The sequence below is a fragment of the Trachurus japonicus genome, chromosome 7 (assembly GCF_045865225.1).
Source record: "Trachurus japonicus isolate A0001 chromosome 7, Traja_1.0".
Lineage (NCBI taxonomy): Eukaryota > Metazoa > Chordata > Actinopteri > Carangiformes > Carangidae > Trachurus > Trachurus japonicus.
In genome coordinates this window covers 18,857,441-18,879,461 of record NC_140913.1, presented here as the reverse complement: position 1 = coordinate 18,879,461, position 22,021 = coordinate 18,857,441, and the positions used below count along the sequence as shown (strand labels likewise).

The 22,021-nt window shown below is 42.4% G+C and overlaps 3 protein-coding genes across 4 annotated transcripts; all 3 read left to right on the top strand.

Moving 5' to 3' along the window:
• Positions 1-2,004: 2,004 nt before the first annotated feature.
• On the top strand, positions 2,005-6,484 carry mmp9 (matrix metallopeptidase 9). Its single transcript, XM_085781843.1, has 13 exons — positions 2,005-2,331; positions 2,615-2,856; positions 3,015-3,163; positions 3,294-3,422; positions 3,536-3,709; positions 3,828-4,001; positions 4,097-4,270; positions 4,358-4,513; positions 4,605-4,812; positions 4,918-5,057; positions 5,155-5,305; positions 5,579-5,682; positions 5,778-6,484. The coding sequence occupies exons 1-13, from the start codon at positions 2,188-2,190 to the stop codon at positions 5,882-5,884; spliced, it is 2,052 nt and encodes a 683-aa protein (XP_085637969.1). The 5' UTR covers positions 2,005-2,187; the 3' UTR covers positions 5,885-6,484.
• Positions 6,485-7,802: 1,318 nt separating this feature from the next.
• LOC146984564 (zinc finger protein 335-like) lies at positions 7,803-19,961 on the top strand. Of its 2 annotated transcripts, none has more exons than XM_085781842.1 (28): positions 7,803-8,159; positions 9,573-9,766; positions 9,895-10,171; positions 10,299-10,376; positions 10,643-11,779; positions 11,873-12,055; positions 12,190-12,354; positions 12,454-12,712; positions 12,803-12,980; positions 13,064-13,176; positions 13,279-13,297; positions 13,901-14,017; positions 14,317-14,393; positions 14,573-14,733; positions 14,826-15,046; positions 15,156-15,255; positions 15,343-15,431; positions 15,546-15,805; positions 15,944-16,058; positions 16,144-16,341; positions 16,461-16,603; positions 16,733-16,872; positions 17,024-17,121; positions 17,208-17,294; positions 17,451-17,534; positions 18,252-18,311; positions 18,393-18,498; positions 19,233-19,961. In XM_085781842.1, the coding sequence occupies exons 2-28, from the start codon at positions 9,575-9,577 to the stop codon at positions 19,349-19,351; spliced, it is 4,776 nt and encodes a 1,591-aa protein (XP_085637968.1). In that variant the 5' UTR covers positions 7,803-8,159; positions 9,573-9,574; the 3' UTR covers positions 19,352-19,961. The 2 variants fall into 2 exon arrangements, with proteins under 2 accessions (XP_085637968.1, XP_085637967.1); XM_085781841.1 differs by having other exon boundaries at positions 19,230-19,961.
• A 316-nt stretch (positions 19,962-20,277) lies between these two features.
• Positions 20,278-21,910, top strand: LOC146984563 (uncharacterized). Its single transcript, XM_085781844.1, has 6 exons — positions 20,278-20,426; positions 20,510-20,821; positions 20,991-21,117; positions 21,201-21,319; positions 21,406-21,452; positions 21,581-21,910. The coding sequence occupies exons 1-6, from the start codon at positions 20,375-20,377 to the stop codon at positions 21,737-21,739; spliced, it is 816 nt and encodes a 271-aa protein (XP_085637970.1). The 5' UTR covers positions 20,278-20,374; the 3' UTR covers positions 21,740-21,910.
• The last annotated feature ends 111 nt before the right edge of the window (positions 21,911-22,021 follow it).

Here is a 22,021-nt window from a genome sequence, read left to right as displayed (position 1 = left end):
AAGGGCCTGAGGGAAAATAACTTATTGAATTCCTCTTAAAACCAAATGTACTTTTGCCTGTCAGTGTCACTGTCTGGTGTGTTTTATCAGCCACAACAAAATAACTTGTAACTGGTTTTAATGTTGTACAAACACATGTGCAGTGTTTGTACAACATTAAGTTGTATCTTTTGCATCACCAGATCTATATTTTTTCTCACAAGTGTGTGAAAATGTAGACACATTGCAAAAGATACGTATTTCCTCCGTATTTACTTCTGCTTGTTGTGACTCACTGAGAACCAAATTGATGGTAATACGGTATTACCATCAATTTGGTTCTCAGTGAGTCACAACAAGCAGAAGTAAAATGAAAAGATGACAACACAACACTTGAACACGTCAACAGTAAATTGGCAAATGATGAATGTGTCAAAGTGTGTGATGTATCAACCACATCAAGAAACTTAAGGAAGGATACACCACCACCGCTCATCCAACCGCATTATGTATTGTATTCTTAGGAAATTGTATTCGATTTTTGACTGTTACCATAAAAGGCAAATATGAATCTGAAAGAGGGAAGACTAAATTCGTAACCCTTCTCCGAATTAAGTCTGTCTGAGCTGCTACTACTTTTATTATTTCAGAGAACCAGTTTTCTACAAGGGTTTGGACAGGAAATACCCTAACTACTCTACATGGAGTATTTTGACTCTGCATATCAGTTCAAATGAGTTGTTTATGTTCCTGCGACTGAAAATGCGTTAAAACAATTACGTAAGTCCCTCATCTGCAGCTCTGGCCATTCACGTGGGAACACACTGAGTCATACATCCTGGCTGAGACATATCCTTGCCCACAACACCTTGATAGCCACATACCCCAAAATATCAAAATACACCCATTACACACACTCTGCTATGTGTAGTAGGTAGCTATCTAATTGTTCTTTGGGCTAAAAAGGGAGAATGTTTGTGTTTTGAATTGCTTTTACATACAAAATGGTGTGCATGAGAAACAGAGAAGTGAGATCCTATGTGTAGGAAAAACACAGAATCAGTTGGTTACTCATTACCAAATGAGACATAGACATTATTGCCAATGAATTGGCGTTTGGGAATGATGCCAGACGTTGCATCAGCAAGAGTGTTGTGATGATAAAGCAGGTAGTTCCCCAAATATCCAGCCAACAAAATCACTGTAATACTGCAATAAATTGCAAATCTTAATGCATGGGGATTTCTTCAACAACTTCAATTATTTGTCAGAGAAAATTGCAACAAGAGCATAACTCAAAAAAATAAATAAAATACAGACCATTAAAGATTTCCAAGCTATTTAAATAAAACGACACACATGTTGCACATTTCTCCATGTTTCTCTGTGAGAATATTATATTCTCGACCCAGTTTGACCATTTATTTAGAGTCTGACTTGTGATAAGGAGGAAATTTCTATTCATAAAAAAGTGGAAGCAAACTTTATTTATATATAACACTATTTTAAGCATACAGAAGTGGCTGGCTGGGTCTCATGATGAGTGTGTTGTACTGATGCAGAACCACAACATAAGCAAGTATTAATTATGACAAAACTGCATCTAAGCAACTTCTTAAAGTTTTTTGTACCAGCCTTTATGATGAAAATTAGTAATTAGTAACTTTCAGAGCTTTCAAAGTATTAAATCACTTGGTTAATAATATTTGTGGGTCCTGAGTCAGCATGTTTTATCTTATTAACATAACATAAATGAAACCATAATAATTAGTCTTATCCACCACTACCATTGTTTCACCCAATACCACACCCTTCCAGCTTGAAAAAAAAAAACAATTAGGTAATCACTCATTAGCTGTTAGGTAAAGCTAAATGTAGATATTTTGGAAATTCCCCATTCAATAAGACAGTATGTCAACATTTAAGTGGGAGGTTTGAGGTTGGTAGTAGGCGGGGATGAGGTTAAGTGACTAGGAAGTTACTCTGCATAAATACATGGTCCACAAGGGCACAAAGCAGAGAGACAACAACAGCAGCCAGCAGACAAAACAAGGAGGGAAGACAATACTAAAGGAGAAACACAGCTGAACTTCAGGAGGCTCACTTTTTAATCACTTTTGGTTAACTTAGCACTTGTTCACTGCAGGGCTTTTTGTATAAATATATTTTTTTTGTTACATTTTGCAGCAATCCACAGTAGATCTCATCATGAGATACTGTGCTTTAGTTGTGTGTTTAGTTTTGGGGATAGGCATACAGGATGGATGGAGCTCTCCCGTCCCTCGCAGGTCTGTCCATGTCACGTTCCCTGGAGACATCATCAAAAACATGACGGATACGGAGCTGGCAGAAGTGAGTAGCAGATGGTTCATTTTGTCTTGATAGATTCAAATCCCAGAAAGCAATCAAGCTGTGCAGGGAAATAACTACCTGAGCAGGAAGCCCAATTATAATGTTAACTGAAAGAAAGGGATTTTACTCCAAACTGAAGCTTGTGACAGAGGAAGCAAGTGTCACAAAAACATGAGGAAAGAAGATAATTTGTTTTCCAGTTAAAAGTTTACTTCATCAGGACCCACTCTGCTCAACCTCCTGGACCAAACGTACTGATGTGTTTTGTCATGTTGTCCTCCAGAATTATCTGAAGAGGTTTGGCTACTTGGAAACTGCAACGCACCGCAGTGGCTTTCAGTCTATGGTGTCCACCTCCAAGGCTCTGAAGAGGCTGCAGAGGCAGATGGGGCTGGAAGAGACTGGACAGCTGGACACGTCCACCGTGGAGGCCATGAAACGGCCTCGCTGTGGTGTCCCCGATGTGGCCAACTACAAAACCTTTGAAGGAGACCTCAAGTGGGACCACAATGACATCACTTACAGGTGAGTTGTGAGAAAGAAGTAGTAATGGCATGGTAATCATTTGCTTAATACTGCAAGGGACAATATTCATAAGCTCTCCAGAGGTCTGTGATGTAGATATATCACCGACCAGTGTTGTTACAAGACTGTAAGCAGTCTCAATCTGCTCCTCTCTACAGGATCATTAACTACACCCCAGACATGGACGGCCCCCTGATTGATGACGCCTTTGCCAGAGCCTTCAAAGTGTGGAGCGATGTGACCCCCCTGACTTTCACCCGCCTGTTTGATGGAACAGCAGACATCATGATATCGTTTGGAAAAGCTGGTATGTCCTTGAAAGGCGGCTGTTTTGGCTTTTTTGTGCATATAGATGTTACAAAGTTGAATTGCCACACTGTGCTAAATACATTTTTAGTTAAATTAAAGATTGACGTGTAATTTAATGATCTATTTAGACCACGGTGACCCATACCCATTCGATGGTAAGGATGGTCTTCTGGCCCACGCTTATCCCCCTGGTGAGGGTATGCAGGGAGACGCCCACTTTGACGATGATGAGTACTGGACCCTGGGTACAGGACCAGGTAATCAGCAATACTTACTGGCACCTTTATCAACTATTCATGTGTAGTTGTCTCCCCCTGGTGTTCACATTATGCACTGGATTAAATGAATACCCTTCCCTCTGTCAACAAAGCTGTGAAGACTCGCTACGGAAATGCTGAAGGTGCCATGTGCCACTTCCCCTTCACTTTCGAGGGCAAAACCTACACCTCCTGCACCACCGAGGGCCGTTCAGACGACCTGCCATGGTGCGCCACCACAGCTGACTACGGCAGAGACAAGAAATTCGGCTTCTGCCCAAGTGAACGTAAGCTTGACAGTTTATTCACCTGGGGAAATCTCGACGGGTCAAGGGTCATTGTTTTTGTGTCAGGCTGACTTGCTTCACCTGCTCATCCTGTTGCCTCTGATTCTCATCCTGACAGTTCTCTACACATTCGGAGGGAACGCCAACGGATCTCCCTGTGTCTTCCCCTTCGTCTTCCTGGGAGAGGAATATGACAGCTGCACAACAGAGGGCCGCAGCGATGGTTACCGCTGGTGTGCCACCACAAGCAACTTTGACAATGACAAGTCATATGGATTCTGTCCCAGTCGTGGTAAGTGACAGGAAAAACAATCCATACACAAAGTAGAGTGCTGTAACAACGGCTTTTGGTCTTACACGTGGTTATTACATTCCTTGTTTATCCAGACACCGCTGTAATTGGTGGAAACTCCGAGGGAGAGCCCTGCCACTTCCCCTTTGTGTTCCTGGGTAAAGAGTACGACTCCTGCACCAGTGAGGGACGCGGAGATGGCAAGCTGTGGTGCGGCACCACTGACAGCTATGATGAGGACAAGAAATGGGGCTTCTGTCCCGATCAGGGTGAGTGAAGTATGAATGGAGTTGAAATGCTGTGGATATCTATTTACACCGGTCCTTAACTGACCTTCCTCGCTGCTTGTGTTCCAGGTTACAGTCTGTTTCTGGTGGCAGCCCATGAGTTCGGACATGCCCTTGGCCTGGATCACTCCAACATTAGGGACGCTCTCATGTATCCCATGTACAGCTATGTGGAAGACTTCTCCCTGAACAAAGATGACATTGAAGGCATTCAGTATCTCTACGGTAATTTAATGAAAAGCTGCTTTACCAACACCGACGCCAACATCAAAATATTGTAATTTATCTCAACCGTTACTGTTTTTTCCCCATGCAGGAGGCAGAACAGGCCCTGACCCCAACCCCCCTCAGCCCACCACTGTCAGCCCAGATCCTGAGACCGACCCCACAGCTGACCCCAGACCCACTGAACCCACCACCACAACCACCGCACAGCCTGTGGATCCATCTGTAGATCCCTGCAAGCTGACCAAATTTGACACCATCACTGTGATTGAGAATCAACTACATTTCTTCAAGGACGGGTGAGTAGATCCACCTATTTGTCTTTGTAACAGAAGTAAAAACTGACAACATCAACAAAATCCAGCCGTGCTGATGTGTTCATTTTTTTATGTTCTGATTAACAGACAATACTGGAAGAAGTCCAGCAGCGGTGATGAAAAACTCCAGGGACCATTTGCTATTTCTGGGAGATGGCCAGCTCTTCCAGCAGTCATTGACTCTGCTTTCGAGGACTCTCTGACTAGGAAACTGTACTTCTTCTCAGGTAAAGAGGCTCCACACAGTGTAGATGAACAAGGCAGCATTAACACATGAACCGAAAATGCAGATGAGCTTAATGGCGTCTTTTCTTTTTTCTATAGGAGCCCGATTCTGGGTGTACACAGGGAAGAGCGTTCTGGGTCCCCGCAGCATTGAGAAGCTCGGCCTCCCCAACAGCGTTCAGAAGGTGGAGGGAGCTCTGCAGAGGGGGAAAGGCAAAGTCCTGCTCTTCAGTGGGGAGAACTTCTGGAGGTGAGTTAAATATCACACTAAAGCCTAGAAGCCTTCAGCAAGTTGTTGGTGGAAGATTTTCAGCCCAACTCCATTCATGTCTGCTGTTCTTTAGCATTTATTTGGTCTTTTAACGAGACAGTTTAACCCCACCTCCACTGTGGTTATTCATTTAAACCCTTCTGCTAAAATAAGGATTTTTACAACATTATAAAAGTCTGCCCTTTAAGAGGAGAACTGATTGTTTCTGGCATTTTAATGACATTCCCTGGTATGGTTGTCTGATCACCACAGGCTCGACGTGAAGGCCCAGAAAATCGACAATGGGTACCCCAGATACACAGATGCCGTCTTCGGTGGCGTCCCAAATGATGCTCATGATGTATTCCAGTACAAAGGTAAATAGATCTCTCAATTACAAACGTTTATTGTAAACAAAACAATCATTTACACTTTTCATTCATTTCATCTAATTTCAATTTTTCTGCTTTAGGTCACCTCTACTTCTGCCGAGACCGCTTCTACTGGCGTATGAACTCCCGTAGACAGGTGGACCGTGTTGGCTATGTGAAATATGACCTCCTCACGTGCTCACAATAAGACTCTCATGACTGAGACAACGAATCAGCGATGAGCTTGAAATCAGGTGTCAGGGAGAATGTGATGCAGTGTGTGTTGCGCCCGTTGTATGATGTGTGTGCTTTCTGGGATGTAAATAATTGTCCATCATTGCTGTCGGCAACTCCGAAAACACACAGCAGTCGGCCTAAAAATAAGCCAATGACTCAATACAAGAGAGCAAATTGTGGTCTTTGGCACTGACTGGCCCTCAGTTTGATAATCTGTGAACATGTGAAATCATGTAAGCCTACATTTTGAGACAATAACCAAAACGTAAATATTCTAAAAGCTGCCTGGATCATATTCCAGTTCTATTCACTGAACAATTTCCTAATGTCTGACAGGTTCAGACTCGTAACAGTATTAGATTATTTTGGTATTTATAGCACTATCTAATATTATTTTTGTGTCCTAAAGCTTATTTGTTTTTGTATTCTATTGTATTTCTGAAAATGGCTTCAAAGCCAATTACTTGCACTGGAAGACAATACATGTCTCCTCTTAAGTTATTTATGAGACTGATATGTTTTGTATTAAGGTTTTAACTTTAAATGCAATAAACACGCCTTGAGAACTATACCTGTCATTGCCATTGAATTTCTATCCTACCCACATCCTCTGCTTCAATACTCCCACACAATACAACCCACACTTTACACTGCAATTCCATTGCATGAATCAGGTAAGCACAAATCCCACTGTTACTTAATTAAGTGCAGGAGGGAGGAAGAACACATGACTGTGGGGAACAGGGGAGTAACAACAGGACTTTTTTGTAGGCATAAATTACTCTAAAAGGATAAAAATGTTGTACAGGGGTGTTGTATGGTGGTGAAAAGACCAGACAATTCTTAGGGCATGTGACTGACAGAGCTGTTACAATCCCGGCTCACGGGAAGCAACACAATAAAAACGGGGGGACAAAAACTGAGTGCAAGACAGTTTATTAAGAAAACAAGAAAACGAAACAAAGGGAGGAGCAGCCTGGGATGCTGCAGTGTGGCCTGCAGCTGGTGGGAGTGAGAGAGAGACAGGAGGGGGTATGGCTTGCCCTTTTAAACCTGGGGCCACACTTCAGGGAACCTGAAGGGAAACAGAAGACACCAACAGGGCACAAACATAATACAAAATATAACACATGAGACCTGTAACAGAACCCTTAACAAATATTAGACCGCCCCAATATTAAATGATATGTGGTGGCTTTTCATGGTACTAAAATCCCTGGAGGCATCCCTGATTCTGGGCATCTGCATGAGATAAAGTAATGGCAAACAAAACATGTGTTAGTGCCGACAATCCTCATCTGCATAATTAAAGTTGTGTGTAACCAAAACAATTAATAAGGGTTCATCATAAATGTTTACTCATGTTTGTCACATCAGAATCACATTGTATTATAATATGACTTGATTGTGAATATTTCTCGACAATCCTGCCAAATTTCTCACTTAGACCAAATGACCAAACCAAAGTGTGGGTGTAGCTGTCCATAGAAAGAATTATGTAAATTGGGTGCCCCTTTTTATAGTGTTTACTCCTATATCCTAATATTTTTTTTTATTAATGAGTTAAAGTCATTTGTATTTTCCATTTCACAGTAAAAATAAGATTTATGGGCCATAATAATATGCACTGAGTAGGCAGTTTTATTAGATGCATCAGCTAAAACTAATGTGGTCTAATAAAAGTCCTGCAGTAAATCGAACGTGTTACTCCCTTGTTTTTCTCTCTTTTTTTTGCGTACATTAATGCACCATTAAGAGCCAGTAAGTTCAGTGCCTGATTCACGGTAAGAAATGACGCTACAAATTGTGTAAAACGCCCTGTTGTGCTGAAGAAATGTGTCATGTGTAATGGCTTTATTTACGCTAATCGTGCCTCAATCACTCTCTTGAGAGAAGCGGATGTATATTACTCCGCACCCAGTTGCGTAATACGCCTTCCTCTAAAAACAATAGTCCACTAAATGTTTATAAACATCTCATTTAGCGAATATTTGGACGAGTACGGAACAAAAAACACTATGCGAAAATACTTCTTATCCGAATTTATATAAGTCTGACAAGACAACGGGCCAGTTTCGCGACAAAAAATAAATAAAAATAAAATAAATAAGATCCGGTTGCACGAACAGGAAGCAAGGAGATACTCATGGCGCCCGACTAGAATGAGGCAACAATTATCGGTTACTAATTTCTCTTCTGTTTAGCCGCTCTGCACCGACGGATATCTATCCAACCGAAAATATACGGTAAGAAAAAAGCGTGAAGATCGTAGTGCCGATGACGGAAAATATGTTATTTTCTTCAGGGAGAGTATTTGGGCGGTCTGCCGCAGCAGCTGAGGCCCTGCAGGTCCCCAGTAGAGCTCTCAGATTGCCTGAACGGAAAAAAACGGCTGCCTGGTGTAAAATGGCGACGCGCAGCAGGCAGGGTGAAGGGCAGCTCGGCCCCGCTACCCCGGCCTGCACATGTCCTCCTCCTCCTGGAGCAGGCTGTTGTTGTCACGGTCCAAATGTCCGAGTTGGTTTAGGTCAACGCTATGCTATTCATCCCACTCCTTTGTTATATTGTAGCCACTCACACTTTGAGGGCAGAAAATGGGAGACGACGTTTCACATTGTTGCCATGTAAAAACACAACCGTGAAACGAAAACAAAGCTGGTCTCCGAGCTAAATGCTGCTACCGCTAGCTGTTAAGGTTAATCTAATCGGGAGCTAGTGTTAGTTCTCCAGTGACATTAAAGTTTCTGTTTTACTCTATTGGTGCCCACATCGGGTCTCGTGTTACAATATAATCTGTGAGAAATGTTAGCCAGGATAGAAATATGCAACTTTACGTCTTTGATGGGACAACACTTCACAGAGCTAACGTTAGTCGTGCAGACCCCTGGTATCAGGGCTGGCATTGTTGGTGGAGACGTGACTGAGTTTTACGAAATAATAAACACTTTCCCACTTGTCACTTACCATGGAGAGATGGCACAGCTCATCATCTATTATTTTATTAAAATGATGGGCGAAAATGGCATGGATCAAATGCTCTGGAGTAAAAATAATTGCATTTACAGTTAAAGTTATATTATGTCTCACAACATGAGAAGAGATGGTTGTCCTACATCAAATTGTTGCATAATAAATGTACTTTCCACCTCTACCTTTGGGCAGTGATCTTGTTTCCATATGAATTCATACTGGACTTAACATTTCTACATATCCATCATGAGTACAATGTAACGAAAAACAGCTCATAAGGACACACATGAAAACTAAAGGGTTAAGTAAGTTGGTTGCCCAAAATGCCAGAATTACTCACAATCCAGAAATATAGAAATATGTTGTTGTGCTCAATAGAAGCAACTAAGTCTCACCTTGATTATCTCCTCATTGTTTAGAGTATTCAGTTTCCCTTTGTCATTACAGCTGAGAAAGTTAGACTCCATCTGTCACTGATTTTGTTCCGGCTTTCAAGACTTTGTTGTTTTTTATCAAGTAAACGCTGTGACAAAAAATATGTTTTGTGCAAACACTCTAGACAATTTTACAACCAACAAACCAAGTAACAAGACACAAGTTGTGTTCATTTTACCACTCACCTTCAGTAATGACTTTCCAGTGCTTTAAGTAAAATGTTTCTATTGGCTGAACTATTTTTTTGTTGATAGTTATGGATTCAGAGGAAAATGAGGTGGAGAGCAGCAGTGATGCAGGCCCCGCTGGGATGGAGGAGCCATCTGAAAGTGGCATGGGCATGGAGTCATCAGAGGCCATGTCTGCAGACAGCAGTGATGCTGCTGCATCTCATGCACAGGCCCCAGAGTCTGACTGCCACGTGGGACAGAGCTCAGAGGGAGTTGTGGTAAGTTTTGTGATTGTTGTGGGAGAAAACACAAATACAGTTAGGCCAAGAGAAAACAATATGGCAGTGATGATTTGTCCAAAAGGTTTCATGTTAATGTCACTGTGTTCTTGCTCCTCCTTGTCAAGGTGTTCATCCCAGAAACCAGCTCCAGTACAGATGTCAGAATTTCCTCAGTCCACCTCCCAGACTCCTCCTCCGTGGCCCAGTCCACAAGCGTGTCCAGCGTCTCCACGGTGACTCAGTCAGTACTGGTGTCTGAGTCAGCCCAAGTGATGGTCCACTCCAGTGCTGTGTCTGAAGGAACCATGATGGTTTCTGACTCAACTGCTTCTACCTCATCAGACCTGGGGTCTGCCATTGACAAAATCATAGAGTCCACCATCGGCCCTGACATCATGAATGGTATTTCCACCTTTTTTTCCATCTTATTTTATGTTTTATGCTGAGCAGCTTTAACTTTTTGAAATTTACATTTATAGTTTACATTTAAGTAGCAGTTATCTGATTCTGCATTATGCTTTTCTATTAGGTTGCATATCTGTCACCAGTGCAGAAGATGGGGCTGCAGAAACAACACAGTATCTGATATTACAGGGACCAGATGATGGTAAGCGCACTTATTATTAACTCATCAATTCTTCAACCCCTCCGAATACATTTTTTGAAAGTTAACAATGTCAAGGAAATTACTATTGTTTTCATAAGGCTTAATTTATTTAGACCAAATGTACGGCACCAACTATTTTCTACTGGGTTTTTGTAATTCAAATGCCACTTAAGACAGTGACACACAAATAAGTAATAGAAATATTGAAAAATCATATTCCTGTCAATAAACTATACACAATTTGTCTATATATTTGTCCACTGTAGGTGCTCCTATGGTAGCTCATATGTCATCTTCAGCCCTGTCTGATCGTATAGCCATAGAAGCTCTGGCGGAAGGTCCCACATCTACTTGTCGAGACCAGGGAGACCTGCAGGGCAACCTTGAACCTGACCAGCCCGACGATCAACCCGGACACTCAGGCTACCCGGAGGACAGCAGCAGTCAGCCTGACCAGCCCCAGCACTCCCACCCCTCCCAGTACATGGACTGTAGTGCCGATGGCCCAGACCAGACAGAAGAGTCTTCATCTTCCTACGTGGAGTGTTCAAGTGAGGAGCCTGACCAGACGCGCTCACAGTCGGGCTTCCCTGATTACAGCGGGGACAACAGTGACCAGGACCTGCCTGGATACGTGGAATGCAGCGGAGCCGACTCAAACCCCACTAGCCGGGGTCACTATGTGGTGGAGTGCAGCGCTGGGTATCTTGAGTGTGCAGTGGACGATGGAGAGCAGCCGCATCATTCTCGCAGTTACATTGACAGTAGTGCAGATCACCGGTCCCAGAGCAGTCGGCAGTACGGCGCCGAGTATGGCGGAGAATGTGTTGCTGCTGCAGACTCAGAGCAACCAGGCTGTTCTCGGTACCAAGTCAGGGATGTTGACGAGGATGACGAGCAGAACCAGGATCCAGATCAGCCACAGCACTCCCAGCAGCAGCCCCAGCACTCATGTTACATGGAAAGCAGCAATGGCCCCGAGGCCTCTCTCTACGTGGATGACAGCTCTTCATCGGACCACCCTCTGGCGGACACCGCAGGTTCAGGTGGGCTCCCTGAGGCGCTGGAGTGTAGCGAGAGCCAGCCTGGGCCCTACATCAGCAGCAGTGGGACATATACCGCCAATCCAGAGCCAGAGCTGGCGCAACAGTGCTCGCCCAGCCAAGAGGAGCCGCAGGGCTCGCAGGGGCCTCAGGACGAAGCTGGGCCGTCCAGGGAGATAGAGACGCCAACAGTGGTGGCAGCAGAAGGTTCTGGAGACAGACCTCCAAACCTGGCTGAGCTGGAGGAGATGATGGAAGTAGTGATTGTACAGCAGTTCAAGTGCAAGATGTGTCCGTACAAGAGCGCTTCCAAAGACACACTCATCAACCACATGAGAGACAAGCACTTCAAACCTGCAGGTAAAGTAGCTGATAATGGATCACGGTCACATACAGCACTCTGCCTTGTGCATTGTCTAAGTTCAATTTCCTTGTGAAATATTGGTTGTTCAGGGGATGTGCCAAAAAAGCGAAAACGTGGACGGCCTCCTAAAAGTGAAACATTGGCCCGACGCCAGGCAGAGAGAGAGGAAGCTGAAGAGAGGAAGGCAGCAAAGGGGAAGGCCGCTGAGCCCCGTCAGGCAGAGGAAGAGGAGGATGATATCGTGGATGCGGGTGCTATTGACGACCCTGAAGGTCAGGGAGGAAGATTTTCATTTAACCCCTTGTCAGATAACATCCACACTCACACTTTTCTGGGATAGTGAGTCCGTCACAGGATGAGAATCATATCCATTTATCCCTGTCACTGTTCTTCTCTTTATCTCCAGAGGATAGTGACTACAACCCAGCAGATGAGGAGTGCAAAGCAAGACCACCCACCACTCTGAAGAAGCCTACTCCTCCTATTTCCTCCTCTTCTCATGGACGCCCGAGGCGTAAGGTTGGCCGCCCGAGGAAGTACAGCTCTTTAGAGGAAGGCTACAACAGCAAAGGTGGGTTTTGAAATTTGATAAAAGCAAAATAAAAATCAGTGTGCACAGAGAGGATGCATTAAAAATGTTTCATTCTCCTTTTCCATGTCCTTGATGTAGAAGCAGAAAGTGTTGCTAAGAAGCCCAGGGTCTTTACTGATGCTAGTGCACCCGAAGAGGCAAGTTCTTCCGGGTTGGACAATGGTCCTGCTGTAGCGACTGATGCAGACACTGCTGAGGCCACGATAAGCCAGTCGGATTCTGAGAACAAAGATCCTTCATCCAACACACAGCCAGAGGAGGAGTTTTTACAGAGGAAACGTGGCCGACCCTCCAAGCGTTTCCTACGCAAGAAGTATAAGAAGTACATAAATCGAAAGTAAGTATCACATTTTTATGTAAAGTTGTGTAGCAAATATTATTAGGTAACTTTCACAACAAGTTTATTTTCATTATCAATATCTCCCAGTCGTTACTATAAATCCCTCAAACCGCTCCTGAGACCTCACAACTGCTGGATCTGCGGCTCACGCTTCCTCACTCAAGAAGATTTGCGCTTCCATGTGGACTCGCATGAGGGCAACGACCCGGAGCTCTTTAAGTGCCTCCAGTGCAACTATCGCTGTAAGCGCTGGTCCTCACTCAAGGTAAGTTGGAGTAAAACTACTCAACGCTCAGGTTAACCTCAGCTTACAAACATGTTTCTATAAGTCTGGGGACTGTTTTACAGGAACACATGTTCAATCATGAGGGTACTAAGCCGTTCAAGTGTGAGGAGTGCGATTACACAAGTGTCTACCGGAAAGATGTCATTCGTCACTCAGCAGTCCATAACAAAGATAAGTAAGTTACTTACGCAGACATAAATAGAAAGTATAAGAAAATAGCAAAATATTAATTTCAGATATAAATTCACAGATTTTTTTCTTCTTCTCCTTTACGCAGGAAAAGAAAGACAGAGTTGGTAAGAAATGTCCCTTATTTGGTTGATATTTAATTGCTAATTGCTATAAACTGTGGATGTGGGTTTAATAATTAATACATCTTGTAGCAGAATTACCGTAGTCTGGTTCTGTTTGGGTCGATTGTTGCTGACTTGTGGACTTACAGGGTATCCGCGGGGTCTTGAAAAGTATTAAAAGGTGATAAATCAATTTTGGGAAAATTAAGACCCTTAAAAAGTATTAAAAAGTCTTTTCACGACTTTATAAAGTCTTAAATTTTGAAGGTATTTCTTTGAATTAGATGGACCGGTACATGAAATAGAAAAGAAGATTGTTGGTTTTTGTTTTTTGAGAGTGGAGCAATGTTTTTTTTTTTTTTTTTTTGATAAACTTTGCCTTTGATTTATTATCCTAACCTATTTTAGTCTTTATCACAAACTAAAACTGTTAAGTTAAAAGTGTCACTGATGTAAATGGTTACAGCCTGAAGTGGCGGTGAGGTATTGAAAAATATTGAGAAGGTCTTGAAAATGTCTTAAAAGGGTATTAAAATTAACTTCAAGATTCCTGTATAAACCCTGACTTAACTAGTCAACTTTGTGGCTCTGTGCTGATTTTTACAGGCTCCAAAGGTGTCAGAGTTCCCCTGCCCCGTGTGTCACAGAGTTTACCCCATGCAGAAGAGGTTGACCCAGCACATGAAAACCCACAGCGCTGAGAAACCACACATGTGTGATAAGGTTAGAAAACATACTGTTAAAGTCAGTATATGTAACCTATTTTAAGTGTTATCCAAGAATTAAAAGTGATTGTGTTTGAGAGATGTTGTGACAGTGTACTGAATAGTTGGTATTAACATTTAGAAATTTCCTGAAGGTTAATAGATGTAATGATTCAGATCTTAATTGTTACAGTCACAAACAGTCTTTACAGGAAGGTGAGTGCACATATGATTTTATGGATTCCTATGACCTGTTTCTTTGGGAAGTTTTCCAAATCCCTTCATACTGATGGGGATAATGCCTTTCCGTCTTTGCAGTGCGGCAAGTCCTTCAAGAAGCGGTACACATTCAAAATGCACCTACTGACCCACATCCAGAGTCTTGGAGACAGCAAGTCAGTACCGAAAGATTTTACTTCATCCATTTATTCTGTCATTTACTCTCCTGTACTTTAAAAACACGGATGCATTGCTGTTATCTGTTTGGTGTAGAATGAGTCGACTTGGTTGATGCTTTTTGTGATGATATTGTGATGATATTGTAATGAAAAGCTCTTCAATGTGTATGTGCCAGGTTCAAGTGTGAATTTTGTGACTACACTTGTGACAACAAAAAGCTGCTGCTCAACCATCAGCTGTCTCACACCAATGACAGGCCCTTCAAGTGTGACTACTGTAAATACTCCACTTCTAAAGAGGAGTTCCTGGTCTCCCATTTAGCCATTAAACACACAGGTCAGTGCTGCAGGAAGGCTTTCATAGACTTTATTATAATCTCACCTTTTGAATGTAGCACTGTATGATCCCTGCTTATTTAATGTCTACAGGAGAGAAGCCGTTTTCCTGTGAAATGTGTCACTTCACGACAAAGCACAGGAAGAATCTACGGCTACACGTCCAGTGTCGTCATCCTGAGGCGTTTGAAGAGTGGTCTGTGTCTCACCCTGAAGAGCCTGTGAGGAGACGCCGCCGACCCTTCTTCACCCTGCAACAGATAGAGGAGCTCAAACAACAACATGACGACACACCGGGCTTGCAGAACACCATAGTAAGTCTGTTAGATGTCAGGTCGTTTGTCTAAGGTCCAATTTTGATTTTAGCTTGTCACATTTTGGAAGATAATACACTGTAAATGTTTTTTCTCCTTCATTCATTAGGTTGCAGTAGATTCTGCGACACTACAAGCAATGCAGGGGATGGAAAATGCATCAGTGTCCCAGGATGCATTGGGAAACACCACCATTATCTATGAACAAGGTCAGTGATGATTTCAAATGAGAGATATTTTAGCATTCTCTGATGTGTTACTTCATCTGTCTGACTTTGTCTCCATGTTCTCCTCAGCTGAATCCAGTGATCTGTCTGCACAGAACGCCCTGGACCTGCTGCTGAATATGAGCAACGCCCGGGAATTGGTCGGAAACTCCTTGCAGGTTGGTGCTGTTAGATTGAAATCTTTCAGTTTAGATATACAATATAATATATAATATATAAAATGTGCTGATACTCTGTAATATGTGTGCGTGTGTGTGAATACTGCTCCTTAGATGGCAGTGCTAAAGTCAGAAGGCAGCAAAGCTTTGGAGAAGGGCACTTGGAGTACAGTGACCACAGCACCTGGCCAGGCTCAAAAGGTCATGACCTTCCATGTATCTGAGAACGGGGAGACGGTGCTACAGGAGGCCTACGAGGCAGCCACCTCTGAAACAGGAGAGCTCACCCAGATCGCCATCGAAGCTTACGAAGGAGGTGGGGACTTCAGTGTGGTGGAGCAGACTGCTGAGGAAATCCATAGTCCTGAATACAGGTAACACAACATAGGCTGCTTTTCCCTGATTAGGACAAACATTATGTTGTTACACTGAGTATTCAATTGACTTTTTGTTTTGATGAGGTTCTCGATGTATCAACCGTCTGTAATGCCACTGAATTGCTGTTTTTGCAGTAATGGAGAGAGCAGCCCCTCTCAGGCTTTAGAGGTCTCTGGATCAGAGAGCGTTAAAAGCGACAAGTACTACCTTACTTCTGCACTGCCTGATGGTGTATTGCAACAAGTTGAGGTAACTACCAGTTTCATTTTTGTCATATAGAGATGTACTTTTCACTATTCCTTTCTCTCTGACTGGGCTGTTTTTTTACTGACAGCTGAGCAGTGAAGCTCCAGCCTCTCCATCTGCAGTGACCTCTCCAAGTCTCAGCGCCAAGAGGTTTTCCTGCCGAATCTGCATGGAGTCTTTCCATGGACGCTCTGACATGGAGAACCACAAGAGGGCGCACTTGGACTCCAACACTTTCAAGTGTCCTGACTGTGACTTTACCTCCACCTCTTGGCCTGAGGTCAAGGTGAAGAATGTCTTAAAATTGTGCAGCATGGTTACGCTGCGTCCTTTCATTTAAAAGACATCTCTGTCCTTTGGACTTTTACTCTGCTGACAGTGATTGTTAGCCTTGTCTTGTTTTAGGCTCACATGGAGCTGCATTCCTACCTACGTCCACACAAGTGTCCAAACTGCAGCTTTGCCTCCAAGAACAAGAAAGATCTGCGCAGACACATGATGACTCACACTAATGAGAAACCCTTTTCTTGCAAACTTTGTGGACAAAGGTATCAACAGAAGTAATTTGTTTTCCATAAAATTAGTTTTTAGTCATCATCAAATATTCATGTATTAGACCATAAAGTGATAATGAATACTAATGATGATTGTTTTGGTTTTTTTGCCCACTATCTCAGGTTTAACCGCAATGGCCATCTGAAGTTCCACATGGAGCGTCTCCACAATCAGGATCATCCTACTCGCAAGAACCGCACCGCCACATCTCAGCAGACCATCATAGTCAACAGCGATGAGGAGGCGCTCGCCACACTGCAGTGTAAGGAACTTGACTTGCAGCTGGGTTTGTGCTGACAAAGTAAAAAATAAATGAATGCATACAGTAGGCTTCACAACTGATTTATAGGTCATAAACCGAAGCCACGTTCATGTAAAGTGAATCTCAAACGTGTGTGTATGAACAACAACAGCCCTGCAGGGACATCAGACTGTGATCACTCCAGAGCGGTTGCAGGCCTTGGGACAGGACCACATCATTGTAGCTCAGGAGCAGACGCTATCAGACCAGGTACCAGCTTTTATATGTTACCTGGCGTATTAGAAACTTTGCAAACTACATTGAGAGATTAAACGAATAAATGTTTGCATTGTCAGGAGGAGGGTACATACATTCAACAAATAACCACCCTAGATGGACAGACGGTTCAGCACCTGATGACAGGAGACAACCAGGTGACGGAGGTAAGAAACTCCCTCTTTATGTGTGCATGCATGTAACCATAATGGCATGTAAGACAAAACGCACACACACTGTATATACGTATATTTATATATCTTTATAACAAAGGCTTTGTGATGTCTCTTTGTTTTCATCTCATGTTTCGTGTCCTCTTTCAGGTCCAGTATATCATCTCACAGGATGGAGTGCAACACTTGATCCCTCAGGAGTACGTTGTAGTAGCTGATGGCAACCACATACAGGTCAGTGTATCATCTCTCAAGAACAGTTCAGTTCAGTTCAGTTCAGTTCGGTTCAGAGCTTTTATTGTCCCACAGGGGGAATTTATTTTTGCAGTGGTGCACATGAAGATAATAAAAACAATAGAAGATACATAGGAGTACAAAAGAACATAAAAACATTAGAACCATAAAACCACCAAACCTGGGTTAAGAACCAATCAAACAGAACAGTTTTGTAAAGTGAGGTGCAACACGTAAAAAAAGTGCAGATTAAGAGTAGTGCGAACTGATTGCACAGGGGATAAAAGAGCATTTGTACCTGTTTGGCCTATTTGGCCTTAGTCTGCCTATATCTCCATCCTGAAGGAAGAGGGATGAATCTGGTACGGAGAGGATGGTCAGGACTGGATAAAACTACCTGAGCTTTTTGCAGAACTAGGTTTTTGTAGATTTTTGCTGGCATCGTTTATTTCTGGACATACGGTTCTTATTTTGTGCAGAGAGGCCAGAATAAAAAGAACAGACTCATTAAAAGATCTATAAAATAAAACAACCAAGGTCTTTTCTTCATTAAAAGAGTTTAGTCTGCGTAGAAAATAGATTCTCTGCAGGCCCTTTTTGCAGATTGCATCGAAGTTCCCAAGGTTGTGGGTCAAGAAGTGACCTTAACTAATGATGCATACATGTGGTGTTTGAAGGTGACACTGTGTCTGACTGATCTCTGTTACCGTCCCTCAGATGCCAGATGGACAGATCATCCAGTACGAACACGACGGGGCCTTTGTGCAGGAGCAACAGGTGAAGCAGGTCATCTAAACTCAGAGTGAGAATTTTTTGTTTTGACAAAGGCTCATCGCTCCATATTTTTCATATTTCCAGATCGCTGTGAGTCACGACGGTCAGATCCAGTATCTACCTGTCAGCTCAGAGCAACAGGTGGTGAATCCTGAAGATCTGGAGGCTGCTGCCCACTCTGCTGTCACAGGTAGGAGCAGATCCCTCTCTACTTATTTAATACTCAGTCTGCCAGCCCAGTACAGTACTAGATTGTTTATATTTGGATGCAGACCTCAGTTATTGACTCCCTCTTCTCATATTGGTATCAAAATCAGGTAACATAATATTTCAATAAAACACTCTGTACACATAAGATGAAAGCACATATGCATCAATTACTATTCAAGATATTATAAATCTGAATACTTTGATGTCAGGCTCATTATTGAGTATTTTTCTTTTTATCTATTTTCCATGTGCATTATTACAGCTTCCTAGTGTAATTAAGAGCGGGATCCAGTTTGATGGTCTATTTAAAGATGCCCTCATTTAAAGCTGAATGTCAGCTGTAGAAAAGCATGTTAGTCATAAAATGATGAAATAACATCAAAAACAAAACGTGTCTCTTGTGCAGCTGACTCTTAATTTAAGAAGCTTGACGACAGATCTAACGGTTTAGGTGCACGTTGATTGTTAAACTTAAAATTAATGTCAACAATTTGGTCCCTGAAATCCAGGAAATGTATTTGTTCTATTTATTTTTGTTTTATGGTGGATATAAACCAATAGTAGTTGGAAAACAACAGATAAAATCCTTTGGGCGACCAGATTCTGAGCCAAACAATAACATGACAAATGAAATCACCAATATGGAAGTCAGTAATAACTACAGCATCCGGACAGCAAATCAAACTAAGTGGATAATCTTTGTTGTTTTAGCAGTGGCAGAGGCAGCGATGGCACAGACCCAGACAGTCTACACTGAAGCTACACCTGAACAGCTGGAGCAGCTGCAGCAGCAGGGCATCCAATATGATGTCATTACTTTCACCGACGAATAGACGGCTTTTAAAACCCACCTGGGTACAAACCTGTGCCAGGACCAATACAAACCACTATGAGCTGACAAGTACAGTGACCTCAACTTATTTATGCACTCAGCTGGCTGTGAACTAAAACATTATCTCCTCTGCGGTATCATGTGCTCGGGGGCAGTTGCACCGTTTAACGAGATCAACGGCTTTTTGTAAATTCAGATTATTGCACCTATTGCTTCTAACTTAATTATAGGGGCCATGCATCTAACAGTTGGTCTGTAATTATTAAAAAAAAATATTTGTGTTCATGTGCCTCAACTATTTTGATTTGCAAGACAATGTTATCAGAGGAAATAGAGGAAATGGCTTATATCATGTTTTAGAAAATATACCAAGCATCTAAATGAACATTTCAGTTTTTAAATAGAGGGAATGAAAAATGAGTGTTTATTTTTGACCTGTAATGAGATATGTTAATAGTTAGAATGCAACATCTTTGTGCTGACTGAATACTAAAATGTACATACCTTTTGCATTTGTTTTCTGTTCCTTAATGGAGGATATGTTTTGATTTCGAGACTATGACGTGTTTAATAAGCTGAAAGCTGACACCAAATAAATCACTTTGTGTAAACCTTGTGTATTCTCTATTGTGCCCATAATTGCCAGATCTTTTTCGCATGTTTTTTTTTATATATATCTGTTTTATTTATGATTATTAACTTTCTAATGATATATTGATATATTCAAAAATATTGTATGTAATGCAGTTTCTATAATTGAACAGAGTATGATTTATAAATAAACAAATCAATGTAATCAAAGTCAATTACATCATAAACTACAACCATAGAACTGTTTTTTCTTGTCCCTGTGTCTGCCCTCCATATATCTGCTTTATGGAAACATGATTTTTGAACAAGAAGTTGACTGGTGGTTTGTTTGTGCTTCAGCTGATGCAGTGACAACTTCCTCGTGTGTCACTTGACAGGGTGGAGTCTCAGATCCTTTAAAAACAGTGGGAAACTGAAAAAGTGCTGGGACTCCATGACCATTACACTGAAGATGAAGTTCTGCCTTATCTTTCTTCTTTTATTAGGTATGATTACAAATACAAAACATTGATTTTTCTGTTTTGCAGTGCCTGTTCTGACTTACTGATTAGAAATGTGTGTTTTGCAGATGTCCCTCCTCTGAGAGGGCAGCAGAAGATCCAGCAGCTCGAACACATCCTGCTGAGACTTGCCTTCCCATCGTTTTACAATGGTCACGACAAGTCGTGCTGTAAACTTTATCCTGGAGGTTGTTACAAGCTGGTGGACAGCTCAGGTTACACCTGTGAATTACTGAGAGGAAGAGTCACAAAAACTGAGAATGATGGCTGGATTGAGTTCACAATATCAAACGTGCAGTTTTCGGATGCAGGTTACTACAGATGTATCGTGCTGGGGGCTCAAAACCACATCTACAGTGACTACTACGTCGAGGTCGAGGGTAACTACTCTTATGATTTTCCTTAAAGGGATGTTATACATCTTTGCAGAAGCAGAAACTGCATTTCTTATGCAATGCTATATTTCAGTGAATTTGTGTTTGTGAAGGAGAAATCTGAATCTCTAGCCACAAACTCACAAAGCATCTGTGATATTCTTGCATTTTGCAGACGCTACAATTGACCACAGTCAGTCTCAGCCTCCACTGCCAACAACCATCACAGCCCTCAACACCTCGACGTCACTCCCAGGCTCCACTGGACCCGTTTTTACACAGGACTTCAGCGACAGGCCCAGGTATCTACTCTCTCTGTAGAGTTGTCACTTTCTGACTGAGAAGAAGTGAAGCTTGATCTGACTTCTGTGTGTCTCCTCCTCAGACTGCTCTGGAGCTCCGGCCTGTCTCTCGTTGTCATTGTGTCCATCTCGGTCATGATTTTGATCGCTTCAGTTCTTAGTGTTGTTTACTACAGACTGAGGGCAAACCACAAATTATCTGGTAAGCAGTTTCCTTCCATTGATGATCTCATCGTTTCTGAGACAATTCAAAAATATTCATAACGTGATGCTGTTTTGTCTGTGCAGACAGATGTGGAGAAACTCTGTGTGAGTCACTGAAACAAGAAGCTCCGGTAAGCACTAAATTGGGAACATGCAGCCTCTGTGACTCACTGTCACTTGTTTTTTAAAGGCGGATTGAATGTTTATGATGCAAACTTCCTCTACAGTCCTGTCTCTTGACAAAGCCTGTCTCCCCTAGGAAATGAGTGGCATAGTCTACACAACAGTGGACTTCAGAGCTCACCAGAAACCTACAGAGGTCTATGCAAACCTGAGGATGCCCAAAACGCAAGTGGGAGCTGCTGATACAGAGCATCCTGAGATGGTGGAGTACTCCACACTGGCGATTCACCAGTGAATTCACATGAAAGCTTAGTGTCTGATGTTAATATGGGAAGTGCAGTGACTCCACTGTATTTAGCAATTTAACACATAAATCAGTTCAAGAGAGTTTGAAACACATTTTCCAACAAAAATGGGTACCACTTTAAAATAAGACTCCCCTTATAAAGTATTTATGAATGGTTTATAACCACTTTATTAATTAGTTTGTTAACATTGTAAATCATTTATAAGATGTTATACCATATTAGAAAAAGGGGCATAAATGACCTGTTACTTGCCAAATAGTGAGCCCACA